Genomic DNA, 25,462 nt, shown 5'->3' with positions numbered 1-25,462 from the left:
TGTGAATTTCTGTACAACTGTCATGAAAGTATCCAAACTCCAAGTTCCCCCCAGACTGGAATAGGTAATGAGCCTGTCGGAGACCTTTCAGGTAGTCTGGGCCCCCATAAATTAACCCAGCTGCACGGAGGACGGAGACGCAGGTGAAACTAAGACACACACAGTTCCATCCCTGAAACCACCGTGGGCTTTATTCATCTCTGAAGCCACCTCTGGTACTGCCGCCCTGGTCCTTTGGCAAGCGGCTGGGCAGGCGACACAGGCGGGCTGCTACTTGAGAAGCTTCCTCATGGTGCCCAGGGATGGGCTCCTGTACTGCTTTCCGAAGTGGTTCCAGTGGTTCAGGTAGTTAAAGAGCTGATAGAGCAGCAGCCGCCTGTCAAACCCTGGAGCCTTGGGGACCTTCCGGTGGTAGGCGGTGAAGAAGGGCCTGGGAAACCCCCCGAACATCAAGGCAATCGCCAGTTCAAACTCAGAATGACCGTAGAAGGAGGCCGGGTCGTAAATAATGGGGCCGGTGTCGTCCTCGGCCACATTTCCTGACCAGAGATCCCCATGAAGAAGAGCGGGGACAACCTCTAGGCCACAAAACAAATCTGGGATCTTCACCTAAGAAAATAATTATTGTACACAGAGTTATCACAGGCCTGGGAGCCACAGTCTCCTCATCCAGTACTTGGAAATAAGGCAAAGACGACCTTGTGTTTGCTCAGGGTCCAGCCACCACTTTGTACCAAGCCCAGGGATAAGGATCCTCTGACTCCAGGGAAATGTAATTTTGTCTTAGTATTTACTACTAATTTAGGTCTAGAAACGCTACAGTTTAATGATTTCCATACAGTAGAGAACCTCAGAGGTTATGATTTCATTGTCATGTGGAATATGAACTGTACAGCCTGAGTGGAGTCTTTTTGTTGTAACTTAGCAAACTTTCTGTGCTATTCTTTTATTTCACAGCACATATATATCTGCACCTCTTTTGTAGCCTGATTACTTCAGCAATGAGTTAAATAAAATTTCTTTGATGCATGCTGATAGACTGATATGCGAGTTCTGTTTTTAACATTTTGAGAGTTACGTTTTGAAACCAATCACTTTGGTTTCAAAGTGCTACCCACACCTGCTCTAAGAGGTAAGACGTTGCCTTAGTGAAAAATACAGCATAAGAATGGACAAGAAAGTAATAGTAAATGCCACCATTTACAAGCCAAACACCTACATTTCACATGAGCAAAGTCTGAGGTTAAGTACCTGGTGACCAAGCACACGTGACAGGTGCACTCAGGGATCAAGTATGCCCTCAGGTCCCATCCCCTTCTCAATTTCCCCATCAAGCCAATAGTCAGGACACTTATGGGTCCACGACTTGACCAGCTCTGCTCCAGGCTCAGCAGTCCCCACTCTGGCTCTGTTCTAGCAGGGGGTCCCACACAAATGTGGTAGGCTCATAAGAGAACAACCCCTCTCCCAGAGGATAATTGCTGTGCCCACCTGCAGCTGTGACCAGAGTTCTCGTGCCTCTCGGTCAGCATAGTCCTTCTCAATGAGGTCCAGCTGTGCTTGGAGCCGGTGCCGGGTGAAGAAGGTTGGCCAGTCATCCTGCCACTCGTTCACCTGAGCAACAAGGGAAAGGAGGGGCTGGTGCTGCAGTTGGTGGTCACAGGACAGAGTTATGCATGGCATCTGCCTAAACCCTAAAGCAACCACTAAAAGAGCACAGCAAATGTTATCGCTGTCCAACAAGGGAGATAAGATGGAATCATTAAAAATACTTACTTAGGGACTTCCCTGGTGGCGCAGTGGTTAGGAATCTGCCTGCCGAATGTAGGGGACACGGGTTCGGGCCCTGGTCCGGGAGGATCCTGCGTGCCGCAGTGCAACTGGGCCCATGCACCACAGCTGCTGAGCCTGCGCTCTAGAGCCCGCGAGTCACAACTGCTGAAGCCCACACACCTGGAGCCCGTGCTTCCCAACAGGAGAAGCCGTCGCAGTGGGAGGCCTGCGTGCCGCAAGGAAGAGAGGCCCTGCTCGCCACAGCTGGAGAAGGCCTGCGCGCACAGCAACGAGGACCCAATGCAGCCAAAAATAAATAAGTAAATTATTTAAAAATACTTAGGGGGCTTCCCTGGTGGCGCAGTGGTTGAGAGTCCGCCTGCCAATGCAGGGGACATGGGTTCGTGCCCCGGTCTGGGAGGATCCCACATGCCGCGGAGTGGCTGGGCCCGTGAGCCATGGCCGCTGAGCCTGTGCTCCGCAACGGGAGAGTCCACAACAGTGAGAGGCCCGCGTACCGAAAAAAAAAAAAAAAAATACTTAGGGCTTCCCTGGTGGCACAGTGGTTGAGAGTCTGCCTGCCGATGCAGGGCACACGGGTTCGAGCCCTGGTCCAGGAAGATAACACATGCCGCGGAGCAACTAAGCCCATGCGCCACAACTACTGAGCCTGCGCTCTAGAGCCCGCGAGCCACAACTACTGAGCCCACGTGCCACAGCTACTGAAGCCCATGCGCCTAGAGCCCAAGCTCTGCAAAAAGAGAAGCCACCGCAATGAGAAGCCCGCGCACCGTAACGAAGAGTAGCCCCCGCTCGCGGCAACTAGAGAAAGCCCACGCACAGCAATGAAGACCCAACAACAAAGACTCAATGCACCAAAAAATAAATAAATTTATAAAAACAACAACAATAAAGAAAAAAGAATAAAAGGGGAGCAGAGAACAGATAAGACAAATAAAAAAGAAATGACAACAGTTCCAAACCTAACCATATGAATAAGTACATTAAATGTGTCTAAACACCCCAGTTAAATGACAAGAGATCAACAGGTTAGAAAAATAAAGCAATTATTTTTAATCCAATTATATTTTTTAACCAAATTATAAGCTGTGTACAAGAAATGCACTTTATATATAAAAACAGAAACAGGTGAAAATGATAGAAAAAATAAATCATGCTAACACTAGTCAAAAGAAAGCTGGAGGGCTTCCCTGGTGGCACAGTAGTTAAGAATCGCCTGCCAATGCAGGGGAGACGGATTCAAGCCGTGGTCCGGGAAGATCCCATATGCCATGAAGCAACTGGGCCTGCATGCCACAACTACTGAGCCTGTGCTCTAGAGCCCGTGAGCCACAACTACTTAAGGCCACGCGCCTAGAGCCCGTGCTCCGCAATAGAAGCCACCGCAATGAGAAGCCCGCGCACGGCAACAAAGAATAGCCCCCACCCACCACAACTAGAGAAAGCTCGCGCACAGCAACAAAGAGCCAACACAGCCAAAAATAAAAATTAATTAAATAAATAAAATTTAAAAAAAGAAAGCTGGAGTAGCTATATTAATATGGAAGTAAATTTCAGAGCAAAGAATATCACCAAGTATAAAGAAAGTCATCTCACTATGGAAAGGAAGTCAACTGATGAGGAAGATATAATAATCCTAAATAATTATGTCCCTAATATATGGCAAATAAGCACATGAATAGATGCTCCACATCCTTAGTCATCAGGGAAAACAGAACCTCACTGAGATACCTCACGATCACTAGGATGGCTACAATTTTAGAAAAAGGAAAATACCAAGTATGTGAGGATGCCGAGGACCTGGAATGCTCATACACTGATGGTGTGAATGTAGAATGGTATAACCACTTTGGAAAATATTTTGGTAGTTTCTTAAAAAGTTAAATATAAGCCTACATTTGACCTAGTCATTGGCTCCTAGGTATTTACCCAAAATAAATGGAAGCATTTGTCCACACAAACTCTTGCACATGAAGGTTCATAGTGGCTTTATTTGTGAAAGCAAAACCCGGAAACAACTCAGATGTCCATTAATGGATAAACACACTGTGGTTTATCATACAATGGAATGGACTTTTGACACAGGCAACAACATGGATGATTATCAAAATGTTTGTGCTAAGTGAAAGAAGCCAGACAAAAAGGAGTACACACCATATGATTCCATTTATATTAAATTACACAAAATGCAAACCTATCTATGGTGATAGAAAACAGATCAGCACTTGCCAGGGGCAGGGAAGGGCAGGAGGAAAACATTACAAAAGGGCAGGAGGATACTTTTTTGGTGATGGATATACTCATTGACCTGACTGCAGTTAGCGGTTCACAGGCACATACATATGTCAAAACTTACCAAACTGTACATTTTAAATAGGTGCAGTTTATGTCAGTTATACTTTAATAGAGTTGTTTAAAAAAAAAAAGATGAAAAGCTTATTTTATACAAAGGGTTACTCTGTGAACTTCCTTAAGGGAGGAACTTTCCGGAGAGCATGCATCTCTGGTCAGCATCCTCAGCATGGAGACTCCCTGTGCAGAGGGTTGTGGTGGCCGAGGCCCTGTGTTCACCCCCTTGGTGCTATGTGCACCTCAAGAGAAGGCGGGAGACCCCCTCCCCAAACAGCCTGAGGTCTATGGGATGGCAGGCCCTCGTGCTCCATCTGCCTGCCCAGGCCCCTAGTGTCCCAGCCTCGGTCTACCTCCTAGATGACCAGGTCATGAAGACACAGCTGGAGACCAGCACTGGCTAGCCCTCCACCTGAACCAATGGGCCATGATCCCCTCACCCACGAATATATATGACCTTCCCCTGAGCTACCAAAGGCGGGGCCGCCTGGGTGCATAGCTGGTGGGAGGACCCAGCTTTCACCTGGACCAGGTGGATCAGGATGTGTGGCGGTCAGGGCCTATGCTCTGAAGCCAGACAGGGCCAAACCCTGGCCCCTCCGCTTACCAGCTGCATGACTCAGGTACCACCTGGCTTCTCTGCACATCATTTTCCTCATCCACAAAACGGGTCAATGGCAACCCGCCTCCTGGTGTTGCGATGGCAACTGGGGAGTTGAGTCGGACACAGCAGCAAACAAACTGTGTCAGTCCTCTGACCGAGCCAATGGCCCCAACAGGGCTCAGCTCACTAGGTGCCACCATTCAGGGCTGCCCCATGAATGGCTGCAGCCCCTAAGGGTCCACTCAGTCCTCCCAAGGAGCAGGGAGCCTCTTGAAACTTCAGGCTGGTCCATCCATGCTATGTCCATCAGACACTACATCCAGTACCATCTTGTCACAGCACAAGGAGGTGGACCAGGTGTCCTCCCGGGTTTCCTGCCCCTTCCTGGCTGGGCTGCAGCTAAACTAGGTTGGTTCACTGATCCTGGACTCTGAAGGGGCACTCGGGGGCTGCCTGTGTCCCAAACAGGCCAGCCCCATCCTCACCTGCTTCACACATCAGGGTTCTGTGTACACGTTCATTCCTCAGTTCTTGAAAAGCCACTGGGTGAGGTCAACCAAATCTCTGGAGACTCATAGCTCTTAAACTCAACATCTGAAGCAGGATAACAAGCCATATTTGGCCATACTGGGCTGGGACCACACTATTGTGCTGGTCACTGGCTCCAGACAGGTGTGTAACCCCCAGGGGAGCTGGCTTCAGCAGAGATTCATAGGGTCTTAACAAGCCTGGTAAACCACCAGGTACAGTTCTAGGGACCCCAGATGTGAGGGCTACCCCTTGAATAAGATCCCTAAATCTGCCTCCAGCTTCATAAGGATCTTGCCTCTAGTGACCTCCACCCGGAAGAACAGCCCTCTGCCCACACCCGGCAGACATAAAAGTAAATCTATTGTACAATATGATTCCATTTATACGAAATGTCCAGAATAGGCAAACCCTAAAGACAGAAAGAGATTCATGGTTGCCGGTGACTGAGGGCGGGGGAATGGGGAGTGACTACTAATGGGTATGTGGTTTCTCCTTGGGGTGATGAAAATGTTTTGGAGTCAGATAGTGGTGGTGGCCGCCTAACACTGTGAATATACTAAAAATCACTGACCTGTACACTTGAAAGGTGACGTTTATGTCACTGAATTACCTCTCGACAGTACTAATAGTTTTTTTTTTCAATAGTACTAATAATTTTTAAAGGCCCCAGGAGACGGGCTGAGTGACCAGGACTTAGTCCCTGACCTCTAATGCTGCCTTACCCCCACCCACTTCCGTCCTCCACACTTAGCACATGCCCTCCTGTGATATGGCCTTTGCACCTGCTGTTTCCTCTGCTCAGAATGCTCTTCTACCTGCCCCACAGCTCCCCACCTCCTCTGAGCTCTGCTCAGTGAACCTCGACATCTACTCTCCCCAGCCCATTTATCACAACTCACACTCTGCTTTCAGAAATCAGGTAGTCAGGGGCTTCCCTGGTGGCGCAGTGGTTGAGAATCTGCCTGCCGATGCAGGGGACACGGGTTCGAGCCCTGGTCTGGGAAGATCCCACATGCCGCGGAGCAACTAAGCCCGTGTGCCACAGCTACTGAGCCTGCGCGTCTGGAGCCTGCGCGTCTGGAGCCTGTGCTCCGCAACAAGACAGGTCGCGATAGTGAGAGGCCCGCGCAACGCGATGAAGAGTGGCCCCCGCTCGCCGCAACTAGAGAAAGCACAGAAAGCACAGAAACGAAGACCCAACACAACCAAAAATAAATAAATTTATAAAAAAAAAAGAAGAAATCAGGTAGTCAGACTTGCTGGTGCCCAGTGGACTGGCACTCTGTCACACACAAGGGGTGGGGTGACCAGCACTGGGGCATCAGGAACTAAGCAGAAGCATCCTCGCCCAGGCACTCACCTGTGGGATGAAGCCGCAGCACGTCACCGTGTGGAAGCCGAACTTGCTCACATACTTGGGACCGGCACCCTCAGCCCTCTGGCCTGTCAACAGAAAGTGCTGCTTGGCTTTCTCTTAAATGTCAGACCTCAGCAGAGCATCAGGATGGGCCTGGGCTGCACTGCTGGAACATGGGTGGCTGAGGTTATACTACACATGGTAGCAATTGGTCCACACATGGACCAGCAAGGACACGCCTATCTCAAGCACACTGGACAGCAGAGGGGTCATGAGCTGATTCTACTAGCTTATCATCAAAATGCTTATTTAACAATCTCTTTTTTCACACTGCAGTCTACAGGCAGGTGGTGTGCAACCCAACCCATTACTGAAATATCCCCCCTAAGCACCAACCCAGGGTAGATGCACCCAGGTCAAGGGTGCACAACAGCAGTCTGAACATACCCACTCTGTTCTCCTCCTCCCGCAACTTCTCCCTGAGCTTCTGGTTGTAAAGGTGCAAATCTGCCATCTGGTCTCCAAGTTTTGATGCCTGACTGAGGAAAGAAGAAATGCAGCCAATTAAAATAAGAAACAACAACCAGCTCGCCTGTTCCATTTTGAGAAATGTTTTAAATACCTTAAAAACTACTCTCTGTTCTTTAAAAACTGACAAAAATGAACTGTAGGCAATGACCTCCAAAAAACAAAATAGTATAAAACCACCAAGAGGGGTAGGCTTCTGTTGAAGCCCACAGAGGTACTGGGAATTAAGGGACAAATCAAGGGAAAAAGTAATGTTAAGTAGAGTAAAAAAAAAAAAGGCTCCCAATTTTTGTAAAAACAAATGTAAATCACATATAAGAAAAAGACTGGGATGATAATCACACACCAAAACGTAGCAGTGACCGCTCCCTGCTTCTGGGATGATGGGCGCCTTTAGTTTTCTTCACATGAGTTTGCGTCTTCCACCATTTTTTAAACAATGAACATACATAACTTTAATAATTAGAAAAATAATTAAGGACTTCAGATAATTACTAGATCAGACCTCACTGCCCAAACTGAGCTGGCACGGGTGCCCTCTGAGCACAAAGCAATGGATGGTTCAAACACGCTTATCTGGCACAACTTTGTGGAGCCAAACTAACCTCGGACTCTGACCCTGCATGGAAAGCAGGAGCTCCTGCCTCCATCAGGGATGGCAGCTGTGGTTCTGGGCCCTGCCTCTGCTCCCTGCATGGAGTTGTATGGGCAGCTCAGCAAGAGGCTGCTCCCCCTCTCTCATCTTCCTCTCTCTGTCTCTCTGTCTCCCTCTCTGTCTCTCTCTCTCTGTCTCTCTCTCTCTCTCTCTCTCACACACACACACTCTCTCTCTCTCTCTCTCTCTCTCTCTCTCTCTCTCTCTCACCTGCTCAGGCCCCTCATCTTCAGATGCTCCATCACAAAGGCAGCCCCACCTCCAGGCAGGTCAATCACCTTGATAGGCTGAGGCGCCCGCACCAGGCCGGTGCTCCGAAGAGCCTCCAGGCTCGCCATCTCCCCCTCAAACATCTGCCGGGCCTGCGTCCAGAACATGGCCGTGAACTCCGACGCCAGCAAGGGCTATGCAGCCAGGTTGAGGCTCACAGCCCTGCACAGAAGCCACCATGTGAGATCGCAAGCACCCAGGACCTCCAGTTGCTGAAAACTGGCTGGGGAGCAAAGCATCAGCCCCCAGAGGGTGGGACGCAATGTGGCCCCCTTTGGATAGGAAGGGGCTGCGCCGAGAGCTTAGGGTGGACAGGATGCTGAGGCCTGCACCAAGTGCTTGCTCTGAGAGGTAAGGAAGCACAGGCCATGGGGGGGTGGGGTGCTGGGGGTGCTGGGAAACATTCGGGTGCTAGGAGTGCCATGGGGGTGCTGGGAGGTGCTGGAAGTGCCATGAAGATACTGTGGGGTGGTGGGAGTGCTATGAGGTGTTGTTGTAGACCATGAGGGTGCTGGGGGTATAGTGGGGTGCTGTGGGGTGCCACAGGGTGCCATGGGGGTGCTGGTGGGGTGCCTTGAAGTGCAGGTTAGTGGAGGGTATGGGGCTGGGCCTGGGTCCCCTTCCAGGTTACCTGCCCCCACGATGCCTTGAGCACTTACAGCAAATGAGAGGCAGCATAGGGCAGCATGGGGGGGCATGCCAAAGTGACTGGGGCACACACTTGGGGCGGGGGAAGGCAGGGGCTGGGAGGTCCAGGGCCAGTCCCCAGAGGCAAGCACCCACCAGGGTCTGGAGGCTGGGAAGGAGCCATGCACCCCACCCAAGAAGAAGACAGTCACTCCCCAGGGCAGCGGAACAGCCTCCACTGGGACCCAGGGGTCTTCCTACTTCTAAAAAATTTTGTACAAATATCCCACTTTTAAATTAGGTGAACTCTCACCTTAGGTACACTACATCTGGGTTAAAAATGTGTTTGTTGGGCTTCCCTGGTGGCGCAGTGGTTGAGAGTCCGCCTGCCGATGCAGGGGACACGTGTTTGTGCCCCAGTCAGGGAAGATCCCACATGCCGTGGAGCGGCTGGGCCCATGAGCCATGGCCGCTGAGCCTGCGCGTCCGGAGCCTGTGCTCCGCAACGGGAGAGGCCACAACAGTGAGAGGCCCGCGTACCGCAAAAAAAAAAAAAATGTGTTTGTTAATATGGTTTGTGAATACCTCTGGCTTATAGAATTAACCTTTGTGAACAAGATCAAAGCATCTATTTCCACACAGGAAAAGAATTCCATCCTTTAATTCAAGGACCTGAGGGGAGAATGTGCAAGGTGTCCTAACTGCCAATCCACACCTAGAATCATGGAGAGAGGTGTCCAGTGACCCCCCAGCCATGCTCCCAGGGTGAGACCCCAAACGTACAGGGGAAGAGGACACCTGGGCTCCAGATTGCTTACATCCTGAGGGCCTCACCTATCACCTGTTCTCGTGTATGATTGGTCACCTCCTGTGTGCCAGCACTGAAGGTTTCAAGGGTGAAAAACGGGATCCCAGCCTGGAAGAGCTTTCAGGAACCAGCTGCGAAGTTTCCAGGGCCAGCGTGAACCCTGAACCCAATACCGCTTCCCAGTGGGTGGGCCTCATCGTTTTGAGGGATTTGGGTACTGAAACCAGATTCTTTAACAGTTCCTGGTGCCAACAGAGCAGGGATGCCGGACCGATGCCGACCCCACTGTCCATCCTAAACGTTGGCAGTGCTGCAGGGGGACTGGAGGGGTCACTCTGGGATTTCCTCCAGCCCACAGCCAACACCCCCTCCCCACTGCCACATCTCAAAGGGGCCTGGCCCACAGAGCACCAGGGGCCTCCTTGGAGCTGCCCACCAGGGCCAAGGGAGCGCCATCCTCAGCACCTGAGGTGCACACACTATGGTCAGTTTTCTCCATCTGTAAAGTGTTACTATTTTCCATGTACATTTAACAGCAATATTTTAAGCAGGCAATGGAAACCAGGTCCAACACAAGCATGGCCTGTGAGTAGAAGGAACAGAAGAAGCCGGGCCCTCTGTGTCGGGCAAGGGTTCTTCCTGCCTCTTTCCATCTGCCAGGGAGGACCCAGGGGCTGTGGGGAATGGAGTCCAGAGCTGAGCCCCAGGGGAGTGGCAGAAGAAGCCCAGGACCCCAAGCTTCACTGCCCCCCATGCTTGAATGGTTGAGAAATTAAAACAGACACCAAAAACTCCTGTGCATCCAGGCAAAAGGAAGTAAATTAATCCCGGAGCAGACAAAACCTCGGAATCCCACAGAAAACGCTTGAGCCTCTGCAAGGCCGCAAGCTGACCCCGGGGCTGTTACTGCCAGGCCTGGCCCAGGACCAGACCACAGCGCTCCCTCTCCCTGAGCCCCTGAGCCCCCTCACCACCTTCCTCTCCTCCCCCCCCTTCCTTCCAGCCCTCCCCCACCCTCAACCCCTTCTCCCCTCCAGCTCCAGGGGCAGGCTCAGGCCGCAGGGAAGGGTGGGGTAGGATGGGATGGGGTGGGGGGCACGCACCAGCGTCCTGCGGTTGACCTTGATGAACACGGGACCGGCATCCGTGTCGTAGGCGCGTCCCTCGCTGATGCAGCCGGCCCCGGGGCTCCCGAAGGCGCGCAGGGTCGTGGTGCGCAGCTCCGCGCGCAGCAGCTGCTCCATGGGGCCGGCGGCGGGATGGGGGACGGGAGACACAGGGACACGGGGGACCTGGGACCGCGCAGACAGCGGGCCCAGACGCGAGCTCGCCGCTGCCGAGGCAGCTGTCCGCGGGGGAGGCGTCTGTTTGGCCTAAGGGCTCCCAGCGCCCGGGTGTCCGGCCTCCCGGTCTTCCTCCCGCAGGAGAGTGAGGGCGGGGGTTCAGTCAGGCTGGGCAAGCGCTCGCCGCCTCCATCCCGTAGGCCAAGCCGGGCGGACCCAGCGCTATGGGAGGAGGGTGGAGCTCTCTGATAGGGGGACAGACGTGGGGGCGGTGCCCTCCCGTGTGTCCACAGTCAGTGAGCCTGGACCCGGCTGGGACTTGCCCAGGGCCCTATAGGGCCTGACCTCCCTGCACAGAGGCCCCCTGAACCCTCTCTGAGCCTCGGCCCAGAGCCCTCCCACCCAGCAATACCCAGGACAGTCCAGGGGAGATTGCCGTCCCTGAGATGCAGGTCACAGGCCTTGCTAGGTCCCACACTGTCCACAGAAGGCTGGCGGTCTTGACCACGTCCTGCCAGGCCCCAGGCACTGCCTGGTGACACCAGTTGCTGGCACTGGGCTTGCTCATCAGGGCACCTGGTGCCCATCAGAGATAGAGCCTGCTCTTGGGGTTCTGATACCAGGCAGCTGACCACACCCGGAGTGGGACTTCTGATTACAGAGGCTGGCTGTCCCAGGAAGGGAGCTTCCTGGCACAGATGTGCCAGGACTTCCCTGGTGGCCCAGTGGTTAAGACTCTGCTCTCCCAATGCAGGGGGCCCAGGTTCCATACCTGGTCAGGGAACTAGATCCCGCATGCCACAACTAAAGATCCCACATGCCGTAATGAAGATCCCGCATGCTGCAGCTAAGACCCGGTGCAGCCAAATAAATAAATAAATATTAAGAAAAAACACACACATGTGCCATGTGCACAAAGGCATGTACACATGCATGGCCGAGAGCAGGTGGGCAGGAGACTGCTTGGCATCTGTAGGAAGGGTCTGACCCCCGCAAGTCTCCCTCCTCCCAGCTCTCCCTCTCAGTCTGACGAAGCCTAAGCTCCTATTGCATCCCCAAAAGGGATCCGTGACAGTAAAGACGAGCTCTCGCACGTCTGCAGGTGTCTTTATTCTCGATGGGCAGTCCTGCTGGATATGGAATTCCGGGCTGTTCTTGCATCACTGAGATGGCTCTGTGGCCTCACCTTCCAGCTCCCGTGCTGTTGAGAAGCTGGAAACCAGTTGGATTCTTATTTTCTGTGGGGAAACTATTCTCTCTCTGGAGGCTTTTGGATCCTCTCTTTGTTGCCGGTATGTGACAATTCCCCAGGGAAGTGCCCAAGATGAGTCTCCTCTGGGCAGGACAGGTGGGCCATTTCAGGATGGAAACTTGGGTCCTCCAACCCCGGGAAGTTGCCTTCAGCTTCTTCAGCTTTTTCCTTATGATTTCCATCCTGTTTTTTCTGTTCTCTCGGAATTCTAAATCTTTGGTCTAAACCCAGTCCCAAAGCTGCCAGGGTCAGGTGCCCATGAGCTCCACCCTTCTGCCCCCTCCTGCCCTTTCTTGCAGGAGACGCTGGTCTTGACTGAGCCCCATTCTGGGCTGTGGCCACAGTTTGCCCAAGCAGGGTCTGAACATGCTGGGTGGCAGCCAGGCAGGGGCACACCATCATACTCGTCCCAAGCCCAGGCACTTGGGACTGCTCCCCAGGCCTCCCAGATCCCATCTGGGCAGCCCTGGGTCCAAGGGCAGAATCCTCAGCATGAAGACATGTGCCTAGGAGAGCACTCTGACTTCGCAAACCAGCCCACCCTCCTCCCAAGCCTGCATTTGAGTTTTGGTTTGTGGTAGGAAGCTTAACTGGGAGATGTGACTCAGACACAGCCAAGCAGCCCCTTCCCCACTACGGCCAGTCTCCTGGTTCCCCAAGAACCAGAATGATGGCTGCAAAGGTGCAGACGGCACCTCTCAGCCCCAACTGTAGCTATAACTCAGGTAGCTATTGCAGGAGTTCTCAGGAAATGTATCTGAGGGTGTGGATTGGGGTGGTAGAACCAGCCAAGGTACTGGGGTCACTGAGCAGGGGAGCGGCTCTCCTGCTCACTCAGACCCTTACGGTGAATACCGAGTCCAGTGGCACCGAGAAGGGAAACACAGCCCATGGCCAAATGTGTCCCATTGCTCCATGGGGGGGGAGTCTCAGGAGGGTGGGGAGGGTGTATGCTGCTCAGAAAAGGGGCACCAGGAAGGCAGCTGTGGGCACAGCCCCAGGGCCATCACAACAGCCCATTCTGAAATCAGGCAGCTGGGGCAGGGGTTGGGATCCTAAGGCCTGGCTGCCAGCAGGGCCGGTGGACGTGGTCCAGGTGTCAAGGCTAGCCCACCATCCTGGCCTTCACAATAAGCATACTGCGTTCATGCCCCTCACACAGACTCTGGGAAAGGGAGGGGTATTCTGCCACCTCTTAGGAATTCAGAGTCGGCTGTGAAGGGGTGGCTGTTCCATGCCCACCACAGTCCCCCACCACCCTGATCTCTGATCGCTGTTTCTGAACAAGTTCCAGGATATCCGCACACTTCTGCCCAAGAGGAAACCCCAGCCGGGAGGCAAGTTCTCACACAAGGAGCTTTTGGAAGCAATTTCACTGGGAGAAGATGAGGAGGACAGAGGAAGCTGCCCCCCACCCCTCACCCTGGGAGACAGGCTGTAGACATGCTGAGCAGTGTTTACTGGTAGGGCTCTCGCCAGGGAGCTAGTTCATCTCCAACAAGCCCATGGGTGTTGTTACCTGGGCCCACTTTATTTTTTATTTTTTTTAATTTATTTCATTGAAGTATAGTTGATTTACAATGTTGTGTTAATTTCCGTATAGCAAGGAGATTCAGTTATACATTTATATATATTTTTTCATATTCTTTTCCATTATGGTTTATTACAAGATATTGAATATAGTTTCCTGTGCTATACAGTAGGTCCTTGTTTGTTTTATATATAGTTGTTTGTATCTGTAATCCCAAATTTCTAATTTATACTTCCCCTACCCGCTTTCCCCTTTGGTAACCATGTTTGTTTTTTGTGTCTGTTTTTGTTTCATAAATAAGTTCATTTATGTCATATTTTAGATTCCACATGTAAGTGATATCATATGGTATTTGTCTTTCTCTGTCTGATTTACTTAAGTATGATAATCTCTAGGTCCATCCATGTTGCTGCAAAGGGCATTATTTCATTATTTTTTATGGCAGAGTAGTATTTCATTGTATATATATGTACCACATCTTCTTTATCCATTCATCTGTCGATGGACGTTTAGGTTGCTTCCATGTCTTGGCTATTGTAAATAGTGCTGCTATGAACTCTGGGGTGCATGTATCTTTTTTATATATATAAATTTATTTTATTTATTTATTTTTGGCTGTGTTGAGTCTTCGTTGCTGTGCATAGGCTTTCTCTAGTTGCATCGAGCTGGGGCTACTCTTAATTGCGGTGTGCGGGCTTCTCATTGCAGTGGCTTCTCTTGTGGCGGAGCACGGGCTCTAGGCATGCAGGCTTCAGTAGTTGTAGCACGTGGGCTCAGTAGCTGTGGCTCGTGGGCTCCAGAGTGCAGGCTCAGTAGTTGTGGCTCACGGGCTTAGTTGCTCTGTGGCATGTGGGATCTTCCTGGACCAGGGCACAAACCTATGTCCCCTGACTTGGCAGGTGGATTCTTAACCACTGCACCACCAGGGAAGCCCCACATGTATCTTTTCGAATTAGAGTTTTCACCTTTTCCAGATATATGATAGGAATGGGATTGCTAGATCATATGGTAATTCTATTTTTAGTTTTTTTGTTTGTTTTTAAATTGCTCCTGGTTGAAAATCAGTGGTTTTTTTTCCTTTTTTTTAAAATTTTGACTGTGCTGGGTCCTTGTTGCGGCACGCAGGCTCTTTGTTGTGGGCTTCTCTCTAGCTGTGGTGCGCAGGTTTAGGTGCTCTGTCGCATGTGGGATCTTAGTTCCCCAACCAGGGATTGAACCCGTGTCCCCTGCATTGGAAGGTGGATTCTTAACCACTGGACCACAAGGGAAGTGCTATTTTTAGTTTTTTTAGGGAAACTCCATACTGTTCTCCATAGTGGCTGCACCAATTTGCATTCCTACCAATGGTGTAGGAGGGTTCCTTTTTCTCCACACCCTCTCCAGAATTTATTTATAGACTTTTAATGATGGCCATTCTGACTGGCGTGAGGTCGTACTTCACTGTAGTTTTGATTGGCATTTCTCTAATAATTAGCCATGGTGAGCATCTTTTCATGTTGTCCATCTGTGTGTCTTCTTTGGAAAAATGTCTATTTAGGTCTTCTGCTGGGCCCACTTTAGGTATGGATTCAAAACTCACGTAACTCACTTAAGACTCGCCTCTTGTACTGGTCCCACAGCCCCTAGTACAGCATGGTTTCCATTATACCTGAGGTGGAAGGTCTCCAGGCTTCTAAGACCATTCACTAGGATGGGTTCCTGACCCCTCCACTAGGATGTCATAGACGCATAGTCTTGTGTGATGCAGGGTAAAAGGTTTGCTAGATTCATGTCTGTTTGGAGCAAACTGGCACCTTCTTCCACGGGTTGGGTGCACTGCTCTCTGAAGCAAACTGAACTTTCCAAAATGTGCATTTTCCTCCCTGATTTTGGCTATAATTTCCCAGATTCCCTCTGAATCCTAAACAGAATCCAGCCCATAACATCATCCCATAGCACAGTCCCAACAGTTTACAAGTGTCTTTCTGACACTGCCCTGCAGACATGAAGCTCAAGACAGCACAGTGGTGGCCTGTGGCCTCCACGGCTGCTGAACCACCCGAGTGGGACTTTGCACAGCAAGACGGAACCCTGTCAGAACCCCAGCTTTTTTTTTTACAGTCGGGGCACCCACTTCGGTCAGACCCTCTTCCACGAGAATTCCCTCTGTCGTCTCAGCTGGTGGTCTGAGCCACAAACCTACAATGAGCCTGAGAGTGATCTCAAAACCCAAGCCTTGAAGATACACACTTCACTCCCAAGATAGCCTTCCAGGCCTCGCCTCAGTCTGTTCTGGACGCCACCAATTATACGATTTCCTGCTGTTTCGGAAGCAGTAAGTTAGATTTGAAGGAGGGGGAATGTGAGAGGACATGGGGACAATATTCCCCAATCCATTTGTGCCAGCTTATCCTCAGATGCACACAGGGGCCTTCAGGGAACAGAACACTCCACAAACAGCAACTCTTGGGGGTCCAGTGGCCTTTGGGCCTGAGGTTTATACAATTTTGGCAACCCTTTATATAGGAATATATATACTTATGAATACAAAATTATATATAAAAGTAGATATTTTAGAATAAGCAATCGCAGCAAACTGCAGTTTAAAAAGCCGACAGAGGGGACTTCCCTGGCATCCAGTGGTTAAGACTGCGCTTCCACTGCAGTGGGCACGGGTTTGATCCCTGGTCAGGGAACTAAGATCCTGCATGCTGCCCGGCACAGCTAAAAAAAAAAAAAGCTGATACTGTGCCATCACAAAAGCGGGGAAACACCATAAAATTGTTGCTTGAGTGCCTGCCATACCTCTGAGGTACTCCCCGATATCTCTGCCTTGACTGCACTCGCTGGCGGCCTGCCTAAGATGCGGCGCTCCAGGAAAGCTCTGGCCTTGGCTCTAGTCCCTGGTAATGCTGGGCTGACATGGCAGGGGCCACCATGGGGCAGAAGCAGCCGCTCCCTGCACCTGGCACAGCCCCCAGGCATAGCCCCCCCCATCCACCTGGTGGGATTCCTCAGCCTAGGGCCAGGGCCCCAGGAGGGGAAGGGGGGACCAGGGATACCTGCTGAGAGGTTTGTGGGGGACAGGTTTCTCCCCAACATGCCTCCTGGCCCAGGCTGGGCTTGGAAGTTTCACGGCAGGTGTCCTGCTGGGGCAACCTCAGCCCCCGAGCACAGTGAGAAATTTCCTCCAACTGAAATACATCCTTCCTGTGTCATCTTTCGTCAATCAGACACACTTTGCGCATGGAGAAATTTTATTTATTTTTTATGCCACTGCTGCCACTGCAATGAAGAAACATCAATAACTGAGAGTTTAAAAAGGGTAATCATTAAAGTGATAAAAAAAAGTCACAGTCCTCTCTCCCGCCCCACAAAAAACAAACTCTGAAGGCATCAGTTCTGCTTCTGATTTCCACTGAGGGGCCCTGACCTGTAAACAGAAACAAAAAGATGAGAGGCAAACGTGTACGCACCCTATCGGACCCACCTCATGAAACACTGTCCTCTCTAACACCTGCATCCTCCAAGCCCTGAGCCAGAGCTCGTAGGGGCCACCAACTGGCTTCTTCCCTGAAATGCAATTTGATAGTTATCTTCAACCTCCCTTTACTGTTAACCAAATCTCACAGGGTGAGAAGAACAGCAGTTAAACTGGACCTGAGTGGCGTGTAGCAACAAGTCCTCGGGCCACACCTGCATCTGTCCTTATCTGGAATCTCTGAGCTATTCTCTTACTGATCAAAGCCAAGAAAAAAAGTGTTCTTTTAAGAAACAACAGTTGTACCTATTTATTTTCAGAATATATTACAAAGGCTTCCTGGCAAACAGCTCCAATAAATATTGAATTATGATTTAAACAAGGGAAATAAACACTCTCAGGCATCACTGAAACCACTGAAAGTTTATTCAAATCTTTACATAAAGGGATTTGTTAGCATCAATGCCATTCGTGAACATTTCTCACCACTGCAAGACTAAAGGAGGGAAACCACTGGTTTAGTGCTGGTTTCTACGATGCAAATGAATGACAACTCACAAGCTTTAGAAATCGGCAGTTGACGGGCTGCTAACAGAAGCAGTTCCCTGGCTCCTAAATCGATCAGGGACACTGAGGCAAGCAGTTTGGTCACTCTCAGAATGCGTCCAGACCTGCTCCGCCTGCGGCAGGTCCAGGGGCGGCACAGAAAGGAAGGAGAATGTGCTGGGTTTAGGACTGATCATCAGGAGGCACTCCTAGACAACGCCTTCACGTCTAGACCCAAGTCTGACCCACCAAGAAGCATTACCCCAGACAGTAGGCCTCCCCTCTCCTCTCCTGGAGAGGAGACGGGGAGCCGGTGGGAAGGTGCCCTTGGTGGCAGCACCTGGCATTCTGGCTACCTCCCTTCTTTACCTTCGGGGCAGCTGCGGGTTGGACGCAGCCCGCCCTCCATTGGTCCCTCGGTTCACATCCAATTTCTAGTGCAGTTTTATCCAGCTATGAAGTCTAACTTTAGGGTGATAAAACCTTTATTCTGAGATGTCACGTACTTTACAAGGCTTGGAAAGTTGGTTTGAAGCTTCTCCAGGGTGTGAATGGGAAGAATCCCTGAAGAAGAGGCTGAGGAGGAACCAGAGGCTGGCCACAGGCGAGGATCAGGTTAGGATCTGGTAACCCGAACTCAGGCCTCCCTCCCTCTCTCATTTGATGAGATTCCTCATGATGCTGAGGGAGGACCCTCTGTACCCTGATCCAAAGTGATTCCAGTGGTTCAAGTAGTGGAAGAGCTGATACAGCTTAAGGCGCTTCTCGAAGTCTGGGGCCTTGGGGACTTTGCTGTGGTAGGCGGAGTAAAAGGAGCCACTGAAGCCCCCGAACATGCCGGCTATCGCCAGCTCATACTCCGAGTGGCCATAGAAGGAAGCTGGGTCAAAAATGATGGGCCCAGAGGAATCCTCCGCCACATTTCCTCCCCAGAGGTCTCCGTGGAGCAGGGCTGGGACGATGTCCAGATCATGGAACAGGTCAGGGATCTTTAACTGCGGGGGAAATGAAGCCTTAGCAAAGTGACCGATGCACACAGGAGGGACACAGAGGCTTTTCTGAGTGTGGCTCCCAGTGCCCAAGCAGGGCCTGATCAGCGCAGAGGTGCACAGACATGCCCACCTCCCATCCAGGCCCAGGCCCAGGTGGCTGCACCAGCTGCAGCGCCTTCCCATTAGGCCTGCAGGGCATGATGGGCACAGGCTGGGAGGGGCAACACTCACCTGCAGAGCAGCCCAGAGCTCACGGGCCTCCCTGTCCCCAGACCCCTGTTCCAGCAGGTCCATCTGAGGTTGAATGCGCTGCCGGGCATAGAATGTGACCCAGTCCCTGTGCCAGTCGTTCACCTGTGTGGTTGACAGCAGAGCTCAGAGGAAAGCGCCAGAGCAAAGGCGGAGCAGGCTGGTCCCCAGAGGCGCCACTGCAGGGACCAATGTAAAGGGGTGGAGCTGACCAGGCAGCCTGGGGGTCTGGAGGACGTGCTGGGACCGGTAGGTTCCCGGACAACCTCCCACACTTCTCAAGATCTGAACAGTGTGGACTGTGCCCCGTGGGATACTCAGTGCTCCCCTCCCAAGCAGCTACCTGCCTATCCTCGGAGGGCGAGGCCGCCGTCTTACCCAATCAGCCCGAGTATGGCTCCCCAGGCTGAAATCCCCAGGGCAGCCAACCACAAAATCATAAAACTCAAAGTTACAATCCCTTTTCATTAAGCTACCTTAGAGAGTTTCCTATTTAAAATAAAACGCGGTTTAACTTTCTAATTTTCACCCACCTTGAAATCCAGTATCCTAACTTGCTGGTCCTTCTCTGCTCCTCTGAGCTTACCTAGTATGTGAGGTGGATACTCCTTATATACACCGCTTAAAATTAGCAAAGAAAAAAAAGGAGCAAAGACCTTTTACCAAATTTCACCAAAAAAGAGAGAGGGTGTGCTTTCCGCAGCTGTTTCTGAACGGCTGGTCTGACTGGGAAATGCAGGCAAAATGGTGGTGTCACTCACCTGGGGGAGGTACCCACAGCACGTCACCACGTCAAAGCCAAACTGGTCCACAAAGGGCCGCTCCACTTGCCCACCTCCTTTCCCTTGCAAGCAAAATGAAACGAGAGAGATGACAGTCCCCTCGCTCCCTCGGGGCCAGCTCTGGGAGCTCAGAGAAGCTCTGAGGCCTGACCTCAGCGTGCCTTTCTCCACCTCGTGTCCTCATCCAAACAAGGGCCCTGGGCTCCGGGACTCAGGAACAGAGCCTGTCTCATCAGAGTCAACAATCCAGAATACCCACTCCTTCCCAGAAGAGGATGCTCAGAGGAGTGACTACACTGTCTCCAAAAGAGGAGGGAAAATCCACCCCATAACCCATCAGGAAAGAACAGCTTTCAGTGGCCAGTTTAGAATTTGCCACTTATGAAAGATAAACTGCTGGACTTGTACATGATCTCATCCTCTGCAGTTCCCTAAACTCAAAGCAAATCCAGAAGAACTGAACTACGTGTAAGTGGAAGGGATGAGGCCGTCTGTCTGTCTAACACAGTAGGTTCTTGGTCGTCTGTTCCTGGTGTGTCTGCTACTCTGCCTAGCAGAGTAACCATAGGGGCTACACATGGATTATCAAACGTCAAAGGATGAAAATCCTGGAAGACACCCTCAGTGCTACCACCACAGTAAGCCCTAAAAAGGTCGGACGTGAGGGCTATCATCCTGAGTCTCACGTGTGACTGTTCCTAGAAGAAAAGGCACGGTATGGTAAGCCAGAGAAACTTTGACAGGCTTTCTTCTGGGGAGTGAGAGGTCAAAGGAACCATAATATGATAGGATTTTGAGTTCAGGGAATATTTCCTGTCTTTCAAATGCATTTTCGAGACAATACACTAATTGTATTCACTGTGTTCACTGCATCCCAAACATGCAGCCTTGGGGTTTACATTCCTTTCCTGTGGCAGCAACACAGGTCTGACTGTACACAGTGGCAGCACAACTCCACCCACACACCCATACTGGCCAGATGTCTTCCTCTGGGGGGGTCCCTCGGGCCCACAGCCATACCCACTGTGCCAGCCTCCTTCTGGAGAGTCTCTCCAAGCCTCTTGTTGTCTAGGTGTAGATCTGCCAGCTGGGTTCCAAGCTTTGCAGCATGACTGTAAAAACAAAAGACAGCCCCTAAACTCATGGTACAAATGGAGACCCGCCTCCATTTGAAAGGTCTCAGGCCACACAAAGTAGGTGAGGCAGTAAGGGTAAGAGTCTGTTCTGGTGAAGCAAGCGGAAGATGGAGGGCCTCATCTGAGTCTGCAGCCAGGTCGTTTGTCAGCATCTCACCCTGAAATCCCTCTCCTGTTTGCTTTTGGCCCACAGAGTACATGCTGCTCATTCTGCAGAACCCAGGGTGTGCCGGGTCACGGGTCCCTTCTATCACATCCCGCAAAATTATACCCCCAAATGCAAGCTTCCCACTCAGAGAAAGAACAAAGGCACCCAGAGATGAAGGTGAAGCAAACGAACCTGCTCAGATACCGCATGTCCAAATGCTCCATCACCAGCATGCTGCCACCTCCAGGGGCATCGAGGACCTTGATGGGTTTGGGCACCTTCACTGTGCCTGTCTTTAGGATGGCAGTTAAACTTGCCATCTCACCTTCAAACATCCTTTTGGCCTGTCAGAGAAACAACCGGGGAGGGGAGAAGTAGGAAGAGCAAGGCTCTGTGTAGACATGTTTTCTCCAGCACCACAACCAAGGCTGACTGCAGACTCAATAGAACAGACAGCTTTTCCACTTTTCAGTAGAGCAGATTACACGTCCTGAAGCTGCACAGGAATTAGAGGGATTGTACTTTCTAGTCTTGTATATGTTTATGCTGTCATTGATCCCAGTCTATCCAAAGAGAGGAACGTACGCCTGGTGCAGAGCTGGACTGTGTAACCAGTACCTCAACCACAGTCCTGTCCCAGGGGGCCCTCAGGCACAGGCGGCCCCCATCTCCGTGTGCCAGGAAGCTGGCATCACTTCTCACCCGAATGGACCACCAAGTCCTACGGCATCTCTTACCCGGCACTGGAAACCACCTCATCTCCACCACCTTTCCCATTTCCAGTCCAAAAGTCCTTGTTCCTGCTTTTGGAAGGCAAATCCCACCCTGGAACATACCCCAAGCTGTCACCCCACTTCCCTCATGACAGCCCCACAGGGCCTGGCCCTGCCCACATCCCCCCCTCATCTGGGCCCCGACCTGGGCTCCACCTCCACACTGACACGTGGGCACACACACTCCTTGCGCTCCTGGATTACAGCCTTCTCTAAGTTCCCCAGAGATCCCTGGCCTCCTCCAGCCTGGAGACTTCCACATGCCATGTCACCTCTGCTTGGAACACCCCTCTCCCTTCTTTTGCCAAGTCAGCCCCTTCCCCGTCATGCTTCAGATTTCAACTTAACACCAGTTTTGATTTCTCAGAGAAATCTTCCCTAACTTACCAGGCTAAGTAGTTCCTCCCCTTTAAAGTATCTTTTTTTTTTAAAGTAAAATTTCTACAGATGTATATGAAGAAAACTGCACAGCTCAGAAGCATCCACCTCTAATTCTCCCAAAGTCAGCACATCCACGTGACCGCCACCCGGCATTCCTCTCCTCCCAGCCACTGCCACCCCCACCCGCACATTTGTCTGTCTGCTTTGTCATCTCCACAGAGGCAGATGGCCAGGCCTCTTCATTCCACACTGCATTTGTTATGCTGGTGCATCAACAGTCAGAGTTTATTCTCTCTGCTGTGTAGAGCTTGCTGTGCAAATGTTCTAAAACGTGTTTGTCCAGTCTACTGATGAAGGACACTGCTTCCAGTTTGGGGTCACTACGAACAGTGTTGCCATGGACATTCGTCTACTTCTACTTCTCATAGTTACTAACTCTGTGACCTTGGTTTCCTCATCTGTAAAATGGGGTTAATAACAGTACCAATTTCATAGGCTTGCTGCCGTAATTAACTGAGTTAGCAGCTAACAGTTACACAGCCCATTCTAAACACTTTACAAACATTACTATTATACTACTTTGGAGAGCTAAAGTTCCTGAGGAGGAAAACAAGAACTGTGTCTTGAGGAGGAAAACAAGAACTGTGTCTTAAGGAGAATTTTCAGAGCATTCTCTGAAGACGAAGGAACACAGCTGGGCCCTGGCTATACTCTGTACTACAGCACTGGTTGTGCAGCATAAATGAAGAAAAAGGAGTTGAATGGTTTTAAGTGTAGACATTATGAGCTTCTTAAAGGCAAAAATTACTGCAGCTTTTCACACTAGAAATAAAAAAGCCACTGAAGCATCCTGTAGGTTTTAATTTCTAATAAAGTAACTATTAATTGCTGTCACTTATATAAACAAAAAGGCCTTTGGGGTCCCCCGTCTCCTTTTTCTTTTCTTTTCTTTTTTTTTGCGTAACGCGGGCCTCTCACTGTTGTGGCCTCTCCCATTGCGGAGCACAGGCTCTGGACGCGCAGGCTCAGCGGCCATGGCTCACGGGCCCAGCAGCTCCGCGGCATGTGGGATCTTCCCGGACCGGGGCACGAACCCATGTCCCCTGCATCGGCAGGCGGACTCTCAAACACTGCACCACCAGCGAAGCCCCAGAAAGGATAAATTTTTTTTTTTTTTTAGCCACGCCACACTGCATGTGGAACTTCCCTACCCAGAGATTGAACCCATGCCCCCTGCATTGGAAGTGTGGAGTCTTAAATAATGGACCACCAGGGAGGTCCAAATTTTTTTAATTAAAAGAAAAATGTAGGGAGAGGTGAAGAAGGATCTATGAACACAGCTAGAGGCAAGGCTCCCTCACAGAAATGTCCACTACTATGTGGTCCTAAGTGTCTAACCCTAAGAACACGGCTCCTCCAGAATGGGACAAGGGCAAAGTTAGCATTAGCCAGAGTGCAGGGCTACAAAAGATCCAGAACTTAAGGGAGGAGCATGAGAGAAAGCCAACTACTCAGGCTTGCAAAGGACAGATAAGCATAATCAAGAGAAAAAACTTAGACCAGGTCATTCCAGCAGAGAGTGAGAAGGAAAACAAAAGAGCAGCTATGTAGTCTTCTCTTAGAAGTCTGGAAGAAGACATTTTCACCTCCTAAAGGGCAAAGCATAAAGACAGTCCTTTTTTCCAATCAATCAGCAAATGTTTCCGCTATGGGCGGTACATCTGCATAACTCACACAGTATATTCCCAAGCAAACTAGAAAGAGACATGTTTGAAACTATCTACCAAAGGATTAGAAGGAACTTATGTGAAGATTAGCAAAAAGAAAATGGACTCTGATGACAATAAAAAGCAAGAACCAGAAGAAATAGCAGTAGCAGAACAATGTTGAAAAAGCACTACTGAGAGATTCCATTTTAATCATCAGAAAGTATTTGCTTCCCTGTAATCTACACCAAGTTCTGAATTATTACAAACACTAATGAAAGTGGAAATACAGCTGTGAAAAGGATGGAGCCACATAACAGAAAAAGAACCCAGAGAAGGCCTGTGGTGGAAAGTAAGGAAGGACACCTCCACTACATTAGTACTGACTGAGGGAAACCAATGTAAAAGAGCAACTTCAAGAACCATTAGTTGTCAAATTCCTATAAAAGGGATGTACAGGATGACACGCAGCCAACCTCTGTAGAACAGAGTTGAAGGTTGGTCTTGAGAGAACAGCATCGTTTCAGAAAGAGATCATGCCACACCACTGAAGATGGGATTCTGCAATATAATTTCCAAAGAGAGGATAAAAGTGCTGAGGGTGTGTAACACGTAGGTCTTAGTACTGGGGTCAGCACCTTCAGCCCTATTTGAAACAAGGCATTGTCCGGTCCTGCTCCTTGCCTACTGGAGCCATCCAGGGCCTCCCAGCTAACACTACAAGCATGACCCACCCAAAGCGCACAAAGAAGTGACATCAACGCCCCGGGGTAAGTCAACTTCAGCAGGGAGGCTCACCTATTTTAGACAGGAACCCTTGAGAAAACGTTCAGATACAAACAGAATGGAGAGACAGCCGCAAGGGGCTGAATGTTTGTGTTCCCCGAAAATTCAGAGGTTGAAACCTAACCCCCAAGGCGACGGCGTTAGGAGGCGGGGCCTTGGGAAGTGACCAGGCCAAAGGAGTGGAACCCTCATGAGGGGATTAGAGCCCCTATAAGAGACCCCAGAGAGCTCTCCTCCCCCTTCTGCCACGTAAGGACACAGTCAGAAGTGGCCTCCACACCAGGGAAGGAAGCCTCACCACCATCTTGGACGTCCGGCCTCCAGACCCAAAAATATACCTGTTCGTGTTTAAAGCTGCCCAGTGTTTACAGCCGCCCGGCGGACGAAGGCTACATTACTTTCAGTATTCAGAAAGGGTTTTGATCTCTGCAAGTTCAAATAAACCCCAGGACAAGGGACTTCTACTACCTGTCCTTGTTCAAAACTCGCCAAACAATGAATTTTCTCAAGGCAGCGGCCACCTGGGCCGCGTGAAAGCCACCCACAGCATCCACGCGACGGTGGGGCACGCGCCGGACGGGCCTGGACCCGCGCCGACCTCCCTGAGGTTCGAGAGACCGCAGGGCTGAACCGCGGACCCCCCAAAACGCCAGGCCAGCCTGACAAGAAGACGGGTCACCGAGCGCCTCCGCGGCCCGCAGACCCGGGCTCGGACGGCCCCGCCCGCGGACCCGGACGGGCTCCCGACGCCGAACCCGGACACGGACCCGGGACCACAGTCCCCCGCCCACTTCCCCGCCCGCGGCAGCCCTGACCTCCGCCTTGGGGTTCACTTTCACAAACACTCGTCCTCTGTCCGTGTCGTAGCTCCGGCCCTGGCTAATGCACCCACCCCCCGAGTGACCCGTGGCCTT

General features: G+C 51.1%; 2 protein-coding genes across 2 annotated transcripts; both read right to left on the bottom strand.

Moving 5' to 3' along the window:
• Window positions 1–164: 164 nt before the first annotated feature.
• FN3K (fructosamine 3 kinase) lies at window positions 165–11,223 on the bottom strand. Its single transcript, XM_024760838.1, has 6 exons — window positions 10,627–11,223; window positions 8,029–8,180; window positions 7,083–7,174; window positions 6,639–6,721; window positions 1,492–1,614; window positions 165–609 (listed from the first exon to the last, which is right to left on the bottom strand). Exons 1-6 carry the CDS (start codon window positions 10,765–10,767, stop codon window positions 271–273), a joined length of 930 nt encoding a protein of 309 aa, XP_024616606.1. The 5' UTR covers window positions 10,768–11,223; the 3' UTR covers window positions 165–270.
• A 6,230-nt stretch (window positions 11,224–17,453) lies between these two features.
• Window positions 17,454–25,456, bottom strand: FN3KRP (fructosamine 3 kinase related protein). Its single transcript, XM_024761028.1, has 6 exons — window positions 25,364–25,456; window positions 21,095–21,246; window positions 20,639–20,730; window positions 19,598–19,680; window positions 18,819–18,941; window positions 17,454–18,590 (listed from the first exon to the last, which is right to left on the bottom strand). Exons 2-6 carry the CDS (start codon window positions 21,235–21,237, stop codon window positions 18,252–18,254), a joined length of 780 nt encoding a protein of 259 aa, XP_024616796.1. The 5' UTR covers window positions 21,238–21,246; window positions 25,364–25,456; the 3' UTR covers window positions 17,454–18,251.
• Between the last annotated feature and the right edge of the window lie 6 nt (window positions 25,457–25,462).

The sequence above is a fragment of the Neophocaena asiaeorientalis genome, unplaced genomic scaffold (assembly GCF_003031525.2).
Source record: "Neophocaena asiaeorientalis asiaeorientalis breed wild unplaced genomic scaffold, Neophocaena_asiaeorientalis_V1.1 scaffold30, whole genome shotgun sequence".
Taxonomy (NCBI): domain Eukaryota; kingdom Metazoa; phylum Chordata; class Mammalia; order Artiodactyla; family Phocoenidae; genus Neophocaena; species Neophocaena asiaeorientalis.
Note: the sequence above shows the minus strand (reverse complement) of the source record. Positions and strands in the feature narration are given on the sequence as shown.